Genomic DNA, 12,471 nt, shown 5'->3' with positions numbered 1-12,471 from the left:
CAAGTGCTTTACATTAGAATCTATTTTGCAAATAACATGATAGTTCTGCTTATAATATATTAATATTATAAAAATTTATGATGGGATATGAAGTAGACACACAGTGCATGCTTAACACTAAGTTTGCGGACGTTACTTATATACCTATCTTAACGAACACGCGTCAATTTGACGCATGAACAAATACATATAACAGCACTTTAACTCATTCACGCCGGGAAAAGGGAAAATACTGGTACGGAAAAATAGAAAATACTGGTATAAGAACTATTTCAATATTAGATAATATTCGGGAGGAGTTAATCTATTCTCAACAATAACAATTCACTCTAAGGAAATTTATCACGGCGAAGAAGCATTTGAATATAAAAATTGCATTCGTTAAAAACAATTGGTAGTTATGGATTTTTATTATTCCCGGAAAAAAACTGAAAAATGAAATTTATTGTTACCAGTTTTTACTCAGGTGCGCTGCCAAGATGAGACAATCTAGCGTGACCCACCGGTGGGCATGGGTGAAAGCCCTTATATAGCAAGACGGAAAAGAGAAAAACCTGGTACGTAAAACATTTCATTCCAGCATTTTTTTCGAAAAAAATGAAATATCTGTAACTATCAAGATTTCTTTTATAATTCTGGCATATATATAAAACTGCTTCTTTTCCAAGATAAAGTAGATATTGTTGAAAAATTTAAAAAAAAGAGTAAGTAAACTCCTCACCAGAACTAGCTATAACTGAAATGGTTTTACTACCAGCCTTTCCTCTTTTCCGTCTCGCTTTCACCCCTGCCGGTGGGTCACCCCGGCGTGAACGTCTTGAACCCGGCGTGTAGTCCGATCTGGATCTGACCACTGTGAAGGATATCCACTAACCGAACGAGTCATTTAATACGGAATATAGTTAAAATAAGAAAGTGATAGCAAATATATGACTAAAAATTTATTTTATTTATGAATATTATTGGTTTGTCTTATTCATTTGTCAGCTACTACAAATTCAATTCTCAAATATATAAGATAAATTTCTCTCAATTACTTTTATAAAAGGTTTTGGGTTCATGCGCACAACTGCTTCACTTTTTAAACAGTCTGCGCGGAGTACTTATAAAAGACCGTGTGGAGGCTTTTTGATGTAGGAAGTGATGGTTAAGACCACATTTTTTAATCATATATAGACAACTTTTTTAGTTTCTAAGAAATAAAGAGATAAGACAACATTATTTACATGATTTCTTTGCTACGTTATGCCCAATGCATTTTTTATCAGTATAATTTCAATTTTGTTAACTATGATTTAATGTTTATTTTCTATTTCTAAGTATTTCATTATAATGTTTTTTTAAAAATATTTTTGATTTTTAATTATACTTACATCAGAAGAATTTTTAAGTGTGTAAGTGTGAGATGTCATTTTTAAAATAAAAATAGCCATCAAAAAATTCTTTCACAGACATAATATTTATTTTACCGTCCATTTTTATTTGACAAGAAAAAAATATCACATATTAAAAAAATTAAAGAACATATTAGTTTCAGTTTTTCTAATGTATGAATTTGTAATAGTTCAAACTCACCGATGGGTCATAAATACATAATTTTCTGATGAAAAGTTCCTTCAAGAAGAAAAAGGGGGTACAGCATCTGCACTGCTCAGGATTCGACAAAATATTTTATAAAACGGTAGAGAACCACATACGAGAACTTGCAGATTTCGTTTAATTTTGCCAACTTTTAAAAAGGCTTAACTGTAACAAATTGGAGTATCGCATGATTCTAGACTAGTTAGACAAACCGATCAAGTATCAATTTTCTTAATTGACGCAGTCTATATTTTTTCACAAAGATTTCCATTCTTTTACTATATATTTCTTACGAAACACAAAAACAGTCACAAAGAACTGTAGAACATAAACAAATCAATTCTGCGTTGGAGTTGCCAGGCACACAAAAACAAAATAAATCACGGTTACAATAAAATACACAAGTACATAAATCTAAGTTTAGTAAAAGACTTAGAACTATATTTCCACAAATTCGAGCGCAATACGGCGCTGTATGGAATTAACTTCACGCTAATTAACATTCTAACTTTTACGGAGAAACTTAGCTCAACTTTAACACGCCATTTTGCTTATAAGCTATCAGCTAGCACATGGATCACATGTGCGGGTATTCCTGTTCTTCTTGAAGTACAAGTACCCAATTGCTATTTCACCACCACGTGAGAAAACCATACTCGGAAAAAATTGATACTGCCATACTTCTCCCATATTCTGTAAAACAAATATAATTCTTATAAAGCATTTATCATGACTTTATAGCTGACCTTTTTTTCTATCAGACATCTAATATATCTGTTTAGAATACTTATATGTAGCGATGAAATTCATTTTCATTTTGTTCTATGGAATAGAAGTTGTTCTATGGAAAGAAAGATCTGGCGTAAGCCATATCTTTTCTTTTTCTTCTGAAAGTATAAAAATTCCGTAGCAGATTGTGGGAATTGCTGTGGCGTATCCCAAATTCCTTTTTCAAAAAACAAAAAAAAAACTAATAATAATGATAATAATAATACTTTAGCATCACCACAAATGATGCACTAACCGGGTTAGTAGTGGGTTAATAAGTTATGTTATATTAGTTATTAATAACATTAGTTAATAATAACATTAAAAGTAAATATAAAACTATTTTTTAAATAATTCTATTAAGCTAAAGCTATTTTTTTAAAAATAACAAAGGTAATATATAACAAGTGTTTTGATGTGATATATCGGGAACTGTATATTTAACTCAGTTCGCAAAGTAGCAAGGAATTACAGTTTAATATTAGCTACTGCTTTTTTCCTTAGACGTAAGAGATCTTTTGCTGCATTTACCATTATATTAGTTGCGGTGGTTCTACAAAAGCATTTTTCTCAGCATTTTCTTTTATAAAAAAACTGTATTAATTACGAATTTTGCAATAAATTATTTGATAATCACTATTTTTTCAATTAAACTAAATTTATTTTTAATAAAAGGTGTAATGTGAGATTCAATAATCGCTGATTTTACGAAATATTGAGATTTTATTTGAAATTGTTACAGAAATGTTCAAAAACACATTTACCTAAACGAAATTGCTTTGTAAAATATAAGTTTTAAATTTATAACTATCAGTTACCCAAACTAGTTTTAGTACTTTGTTGAATATATCACCGTCACGTACTATACCCGCGTGATAATATATCCGATTTAGAATGCATTAAAGCCAAGAGGGGAGCCCACATTGTTTGGGGAAATAATCTCAATATATCCAAACTTGCCTTAGAAAGATTTATGATAAGTATCGTTAGTCATTTTGAAATGCGTGCCAGATTCTGTGCTGCATAATCGCCAATACGTATTCAATCGCCAAAATATGACAGATCATAAGTCACTTTGGAATAGTGAATTAGAAATTCTAGATTATATGAAGACTAACGACGGATACATGAAGATGTTTATTGGAATAAATGTTCAAACTACGCGTTATCTATCTGAGTATAAGGAAATAATCCAACGCCCTGAGAATTTATCAAATAATTGTTCATCAACTAAAGTGTGTTGCGTGCTTTGGAAATGTTGTTTCTTATCTAAGTTGTCATTTTGACCGACCTCAGTGGATTAAGATTGTTAGTTTTATTTAAAAAGTGTGAAATATGCATAATTCCAATGTAAAGTACAGATGTTCAACCTAGTCTTCAATTGTAACGAAATGCAAATAACAAAAATTCGTTAATCAACTTTACGGCGGATATTTGTATTCGATGTCCTTTGATTTTTGAAGAGAAAATCATTTTTAATTGTAATCGTGACATTCAAAAACTAACTCTTCGTACTCGAAAGGAGCATCTCAACCTCTCCAGCTTTAAACCACCTTAATGTTTAGTAACTACTTTATTTTACGCCCTCCAGGTACTATATAGTAAGTGTTTAACTACTTAGTTGTTTCTTGTAAACTTTGAAAATTTGATTTTGTTTTCGTTTTTTCTTTCTTATTTTTTAAGACATTTTTTTTAAAAAAATTCCTCGAGCACAAAGGTTTTGTGAGAAACGTTTCAAAAAAATTGGAAAAATTATATCTCCACATTGCAAGGTATAATTTTGCTTTACATTAAAGAAAAATATGTATGAAAATCGATTCACAATTTTTTTGGAAATTCGTATGTTTAAATTATCATCGGAGCAAAATTCATAAATTTTTACACATACTTCGTGTTCCATTATGGCTGCCAATAATATACTTTTATTTGAGATTCTTGTCAAAAATGCAGTAAAAGAAGCTTTAGTCATAGGAAACCATAAATAAATGTTTAAGCAAGGATTGAAAAAAGCAATTGAAATACGTTCAATTATTAGTATTAAATTTCGGTGCCAATTTCTTATAAGATAAGAAAAAGCTGAATTATCTTTATTCTTCTGGGTGTTCTCTCTATAAAAGAATGAAAAATTCATATTTATGTTCCGAAAGTGAAAAATCTAAACTAAATCTTCTACATAACGGGAAGCTGAAGAGGATAAAAAAAGCCTAGGAAGCAGTTTTTATTATGTTTGCTTCATTTTTGACAAAGAGGAAGAGCATCACCTCCTACATCAAAAAGCCTCCACACGGTCTTTTATAAGTAGTCCGCGCAGACTATTTAAAAAGTAAATCAGTTGTGCGTATGAACCCAAAACCTTCTATAAAAGTAATTCAGAGAAATTCATTCATCGAGAATTGAATCTGTAGTGGTTGACAAGTGAATAAGGCAAACCAATAATATTCATAAATAAAACAAATTTTTAGTCATATATTTGCTACCACTTTCTAATTTTAACTAGATTTTGTATTAAGTAACTCGTTCGGAAAGTGGATATCCTTCACAGTGGTCTGATCGGACTACCTTAAATGAACCGTGTGGAGGCTTTCAGTTATAGGAGGCGTTGGGAAGAGCACTCGCCTTCCAATGAGATGACCCAGGTTCGACTCGCTGTGATATTTGGTCGATATGAATTCAGCTGACCACACCGATCACAGAACTGTCGTAAAATATCTTCAGTGTATCATGGGTTAGAATCTCTCTGCCGTTTGGTTAACCTGGAGAAGTTTTCGTGGATTTCCACTCCACGTAAAGCGAATGTTGGATAGTTCAATCAAAATTCTTCCACGAAAACTAGATGGTACCATTGCTTGATCCAGAAGTTTCCTTGACTTCTGGTTTGAGTTGAAAACTAGAAAACTGAGTAGTTGAACAATGAAAACATCAAAATTTTCTTGATTGCTTGGTGAAACTTTGAGAACTCCTCTCAGTTTGTTTCCATCAACTAAATTGGTTTTGATGTTTTCAGACAGCTTGGCTCAATGATAATTTGTTAGATTTTGATAGAGTTACCTTCTCATGCTTAAATATCAATTTGTGACCTCTAGTATTGCATTGTTGAAAAGAACTATACTATGTTTTAAGAGTAGTAATTTCGAATAAAAAAATTATGAAGAAAAAAATACAGACTGTAATGTATCTTGAAATTTCTAAGAACTTTAAACAAAATTTATAAAGTTTCTTTTTAAAATTAAATACAAAATATGTGCCACAGTTGATAAAACTAAAGTGTATTGTTAAATATGAATTTCACTCCTTAGATTACTTAAGCCATGCTCCTTGCTTCAAGAACATCTCTACTGATCCAAAAAAATGCGGAGAGAAATATCGAACGATTGCTGTTTTGTCTCATGAACAAAAAGAAGAAGATAAGGATTCAGCTTTGAAATCGGTTTGCTGGTACGTAGTTCATAATAATTTTTTATGATAAAATTACAAAGAACCAATTGAAAACCTAGCAAAGACTTTTTTTAATTAAATTTTTATCTTATTCTCTTATTTCATCATTTTTTTTTCGATTTCTTCAAAATACTTTTACACGCTGTTAGAAACTTTTTCATCAAGTTAACAACAATAGAAAAAAAATTAAATCCATTTGGGGGGGGGGGGGTAAGGCTTAAAATTTTAAATATCTTGCTGCTTTCACGAGTTTTTTTTTAAAATTATTTACTAATTTAAATTTTACAGATTTTGAAAATCAGAAATATCTACCTTTAATCAAAAATCTACCTTGTGTTTCCAATCTTTTACTTTGCGGTGCCTAAGGACTTGGATTTTATTTTTCAAAGTAAAGGAAAACAAGTTGACACCTTCCTTTCCTTTATTTAGAAAAAACTGGGCACCTGGGCCGGGCAGCGTCCCCTATCCCATACATCATGAAATTAAATACACTGAGGTAAAAATATTTTGAATTTAGCAACATTGGGGTAGCTATAAAATAAAAAGTCAAGCACTTTGCTTAATGAATTAATATCTAGAAATTTACAATTTAAAAAGTGATAACAATTTGAATTAGGCAGTCGTTGAGGTAGCCAATACAAAATTACAAGCACTTTGCTTGGGTAATAAAACATTTGAATATCGAAACTGAATTGACATATATTTGAGATATATACATAAGTTGACGAAGATAAAAATAGTAAATATAACATTTGAGTTTCGAATCAAATTAACCCATGTTGACGTACATATAAATGTAAACATAATTTGTAATGTATATATATACATGAATTGACATTAAATAGTATATTACAGAAATTGATACGTAATAAATTTCTACATTCAGCTGGCACATGTTTAATTATGCTACGTGTTTAATTATGCTACATGTTTAATTATGTATTGAAAGTTTAAGAATTAAAGAGTTTTTTTTAACTGGAACTGGTAGTAAAACAGTCATTGGGTTAAGGAGGAACTTCAGTTTTCAGGGGTCTTTTCCTGTAGGATGGATTGAAGAAGAGCAACAACTTCTTCGTTCTGCAAAAGTTCTTGAAGTTCTTTCACTATGGAAACAAGACGATGAGCTGAGGATTTCGTAGTAGGAGAGCGTGCAGTCTTTCTACTGGGGCAGGCTTCACACCCAGAGAAATGTGCAGTATGGTTTTTGCCGTAGTTGCAGCATTTTGGAGGTGTATCTCTGTTCTTCTGACACTCGAAGGAGTGGTGACTTTCCGCACACTTCAGGCATGTGGGAGGAGCAGTACAAGTCCGTAGTGCATGGCCGAAGCCCTGGCATGTGTAACAAGTTGACACATTTCAGCGGGATTCTTTATATTTTATTAATCGACAAAATCTGGTGACCAAAACATCACCGAACATATTTTCGTGGCTGAAATATATCGCCTAGACAAATTCTCACTAAGTCAAAACTCTCACGTGGACAAAATATCCAGGGCTACCTACTTTCAACGTTTTTAAGAAAAATTTGTTCTAAGAGTTTTGTTCAAGTTTGTGATTGAATGCATGATTATTTGTTTTGTAAATTTGATTTGAATTTATTTTCCACGCCACTACATGTAAATGATGCTGAAGTTCAGATTAAATGTCACTTTCCACCAACTCTCTCCCAAGGGTGATTCTTATTTTGTATTCCACCCTTAGTTAGCTACTTAATTGTTGCCCTTAAGATAGACTACTATATTTAAGCAACAGATTTTTTTAAAATTTAGTTTGTAAGTTAGATTTTTTTAACAGTTTTTTTAATTCCTACTTATTTTTGATATTATTTTCACAACTTGATCAATCTCAACTGAATGCTATCTCCAGTCGCCAACAATCACCACTCTTCCACTGTATTTATGCCAAATAGTCTGTCTCTCAGCGCTCAACAAAGATGGAAAAGTGAGGCAGGAGGTGATGGTTAAATCCACTATGGGGGCCAACCCAAGCAGGTGGGAAAAGTAGTAATGATAGCAATGTTGGAGCTTGTGCCAATCCGGGGTAGAATATCTGTATGATTATTCTAAATTATTATTGTCTTATAAAAAGTGTTGAATTTTGGTGAAATTTTACAGAATTATTTTTTTCAGTGCATTAAAAGAATTCACCCTATGCCAGCATGAACATGCTCTTAGAGATTGTGGACTGAGAGCCAGTCAGTTTTTGCAAAGACACACAGAAAGGATGTCTGGCTCTCTAATCAACGAGCACTGCGTCCTCTATACTTATGATCCAGGTTCTTGCTCATCCATTGCTTCAATTTTAAGTTATGTCTCCATAAATAGAGCTTTCTGTTTAATTATCTCCTTCACTGTAATATTTTTCATCGTTAATATAGATTTTTGACTCAGTGTGTGGTATACATTATTTAAAAAAAATATATCAATTACTTTTTATATTGAAATTACTTGTCGAATTCTGCCAATTAAGACAGATTCAATTATAAAATGGGTTACTTGGATTATAACTCAGTTTAACCCTTTTGCAACGGGTTAAGCTGAGCTATTTCTCTCAAAGATATGTAAAAAATGCCCATGCATTTTTACGCTCAGTTCAATGAAATCAAGTTCCAAGACAACTGAATTAATATTTTAAAAATTATAATGATTTTATGTACAAAAAGTACAATGTTTGATTCGTACCTACACATCTGTCATTATTATCTAGAAAAAAGAATCATTTTATCCTACATAATTTTTTAGCTTTGAATTAAGTTATATAATGTTCAAGATAAAAGAACTATGCAAAAGTTATAATGATTTTATGTGCAAAAAGTACTATGTTTGGCTTGAAAAGCATGTTGTGTACCGTAGACTTAGAATATAGGTAGACTGCTCACGATGCATTACACTCAGAAACCAGCTACCCCATCACGTGATTCGTTGACAGGTTTACTTTTGAGGAACCACACATTTTTATTTCTAACAAGAAGCTTTTCATTTTTCACAATTTCCTTAATTCATAATTAGACAATGAAACAAAAAGCTTATTTTTTTTATCTCCAATTTCTAAAATTAGTGCAAATTATAAAATCCAAATAAAAAGATTTTATTTTATATTTTATATCCGTCGTTGAACACCTGACCCAATTTTGGGGTTTACGACTACTAATGTTCAACTCCGTAGCCTTGTAATTTTGAACCAATCCAGAAGACAAGGAAACTCTGGATCAGTACCCCCCGAGGTATTGATTTGTTACGGAAACATGGAGGACTTTGCGACTCGAAAGATTTAACGCGCATCAGTCGCCATATACTACACGGGGGGGGGATGTATTCTGCCGGCAGGGATCGAACCCACGAACTCTTGGATATGGGCCCAGTGCCCTACCAACCAGGCTATCCGGGCCAAATTAAAATGATTGATTATAACTGATGAATTATGCAAGTATTTAGTGGAGTCTGATCTGTTAGTGTTTACTTTATTTCAGCTTTTTCAAAGTTTGCAGTGGCACTATGAGTTAATTTAAACAAACATTCAACTTAAAAATATTCATCATATTTTGTGCATGCTTTTGTTGATGCTTCTAATCCTTCACAATATAGCCCCATCAAATCCATTATTACAAACGCTGTAGCAAAGTCACACACCGGCCTATGCATTAATTAAAATAAAAATGTTTGTTTAATTTATAATTAAAAAATATACTGGATGTGTTTAAAATAATGATTAGTTAGTTTCTTTGGCACGTGAAAACTATCTACACTAGCCTCATCTCCCCTACGTATCAACATATTAAAATTTTTATTTTGTTCCATGCAAATGCAAACGTATGTGAAGATCTTAATAGAGGAACTAGAGCTGGAACTAAAATGATTTTTCGGGGCGCCTACACTGAAGTGCTTATCCCCGCTATAAAATATGTTTTGCCTAAAGAATAATTTACTTGGGATGAAAAATTTACATAATAGAATAACTAGATAAAAGACATTTTCATGGTAGCTATAAATGTGGCTAAGATAGAAAGCAAGTGATATCCGGACTATAAGAGATGTAATAGAAAGGCGGAAGTAATAATATTTTACTCTATTTTACTTACCACAACCTAATTTGAAATTAAAATCGTGGAAGTGTACTCAAAACTACTTTGGATTATTCACAGTAAACATTAAATAAAAAATAAAACTTTCCAATTTTATTATTTTTTTGGAATTCCTTTTCTAGAGGCAAATTCTAGTATATTTCTAGTTCAAATGGTAGAGAACTAAAAACTAAAATTTGCAAATTTTTGGTTTAACTTTGCTATTTCTTAATGGTCTCAACACTGTTTAACTGTCATAGTAGTGATCTGATACTGGGCACCTGGGCCACGTCCCCTCCGTCATGAATTTGTCTTAAAGTTTGTTTTAACACTGTGGGATCAGTTGTCCATGTGGTGGCTGGATAAGTGGTTCAAGCACTTTGCTCGAGGAAATTAGAACAATTGGATATATAATAAGCAGCTTGCTTAAAAACTTCAGTTTGCTGATGGTAGATGACTATGAGGTTCATGCACTTTGTTCGAGAAAATAATGTAGGTAAAAGGAAAGAAGTCACTTGCTCAAAAGTTTAGTTTTTTGTTTGCAGATAAGAGTGAAGTATCAGCAGAGAGACCAACTGCTCCGGAGTAGACAAAATATTTAAAAAAAATGGTTGAGGAGAAGAAATTAAAATTTGCAGATTTTCTGTTAAATTTAGCTACTTTTTGACAGGCTAATTGTATTCACGAAGATTGCATGAGCTCGGTGCCTGAACTGATTCGTAGGATTTAGGAGACCATGGGTAATTGGCGAATCAAGTTGAAATGAGTATAGAATGAGAATCCGAGTACATAAAAATAAGCAATCAACGAGCTATATACATATTAACAGTCGACGATAAGGAGGTAATAACGATTAAAGCGAAAATCGAAAAGGTTGAAAATAATTGCAAAGCGGGCTATATTTAGGGTTAATGACGATAAAAATAAAACAATGTCCCTATAAATTAAAGAATATCTACACTAAGCGGGGAGTCGTGACGGATAGGGCAAAGGAGGTATGTCGATAACTTGATTCAGGAGTAATGGCAAATTTTAAGATGAAGCTTGAAGTAGTCATGGAGTCTATCATGGGGACAGTGAATTTATTAAACCAAAAAATCCTACATTGAAACACTGCCATTCGAAAATATTTATCTGCTGTCCAGAGTAAATTGGCATCTGTGTCAATAGTATCTTTAAATGATCAATTCGCTAAGGTGCTTAGGCTAACATTGAATGCTTTTTTACATACTTAGTGAATTTCTAATGCTCATCATAATAGCATAAAAATGTACTAAAATAGCCTAAATCGGTCAACAAACAAAAGGACTTAAAATGGTATTGTATAACACTCTTGGAAATAATAAACTCCTTTCATTGGTCAACATACAAGACAGATAAATTATGTTCCGTATAATAAAGATCAACTTAGAAGAGTGTCTTGACAGGTTTCAGTGTTTGTTCTGCGTTCTAAAACATTTACAATATTGCAAATAACATACAGATACACATTGATACAAAATATTTTTTCCCTCTGCTGTGACTTTTAATAGGTGAGTGTTTGAAACTTTCTCAACTTTGTAAACGACTTTCAAACCGTTTAATAGCATCTTCGTTTTGGCTTTTAGGAAATTCCTGTTACACACATTGCAATTTCCATAAAAGCAACATTTATCTCCGAATGCTCCTTAAAACTTCTTATTCAGAAAACAAAATGCAAACAACATTTAGGGGCATTCAAAATTTACATCTAAAATATAAAGAAAAACTTGATAGTATGCCAAGAGCGAAAGCATAGTTACATCATGCTTTAAAAGCTCGTGTAATATGTCTTAGTCTTCTGAGCATTTGACGTAGCTTTTCCTGAACTTTGACCTCCCTTATCAAATTTTTTGAAAAAAAAATGAAAAAAATTAACAAATTTTGTTTTTTAATTAATAAATATAAGGAACAAAAACAAAATATAATACACAGGTTTTAGGTTGAAATTTTAATTTCTTTTTATGTGTAAAAAATATTTAATTTACCATCAGATTACTCTCCTGTGTTTTTCGAGCAAATTAAAGAAATTAAATATTAGTCTTTGCATTATAGTTTTCAAAAGAAGTGTGAAGAAGAAGACACTAGTGAAATGATACGCCATTTTTTACATGTCGTTTTTCTACGTGAATTCAGCAACCATTGTATGCAATCGCACAAAGCACGTGTGCAGTCCCACAATCCAACAGAAATGCTCCCAAACAAAACTTGGCAAACTTCCAATCACAGCAGATGTTTATTTTTTCTTGCTTCCCGCCGAGTAAAAACGTGACAAAACAAAATGTACCGACAAATTTAGCTACGCACGAGTTTTCTCGGGTAATAAATATTTGCAATATATATACACTAGTGGGCTGCGCCCACTGCTCGCTAACGCTCGCCAACCCCCGAAAATTGCTAAGCAATCTTACACGGTTAACTTCGCAAACCAAGCTCGCTTCCCTCGCTACTAACAACATCTACATTGCAAATGCACAAAATTCTAAGAATTCAAAACAATCATTCAAACCCATATAATTTGTTTTTTTTTTTTTTAAATTACATCTTTTTAGTAAATACTAAGTCATTAAAATAAATTTGAATTCAAATAAATGACACGTAATTCGTTA

General features: G+C 32.1%; 1 protein-coding gene across 1 annotated transcript in view; it reads left to right on the top strand.

Moving 5' to 3' along the window:
* LOC107438316 (uncharacterized) overlaps positions 1-8,174 on the top strand; it is a 112,849-nt gene extending 104,675 nt beyond the window's left edge. The window contains exons 4-5 of the mRNA XM_071184922.2: positions 5,646-5,784; positions 7,914-8,174. Coding sequence (XP_071041023.2) covers positions 5,646-5,784; positions 7,914-8,169 — 395 coding nt within the window. The 3' untranslated portion in view covers positions 8,170-8,174. The remainder of the gene's footprint in view (positions 1-5,645; positions 5,785-7,913) is intronic.
* The last annotated feature ends 4,297 nt before the right edge of the window (positions 8,175-12,471 follow it).

The sequence above is a fragment of the Parasteatoda tepidariorum genome, chromosome 5, assembly GCF_982258835.1.
Source record: "Parasteatoda tepidariorum strain Cologne lab strain chromosome 5, Ptep-v5.0, whole genome shotgun sequence".
In the NCBI taxonomy this organism is placed as follows: Eukaryota; Metazoa; Arthropoda; class Arachnida; order Araneae; family Theridiidae; genus Parasteatoda; species Parasteatoda tepidariorum.
The sequence above is the reverse complement of the archived record's forward strand: the minus strand, read 5'-3'. Positions and strand labels throughout refer to the sequence as shown.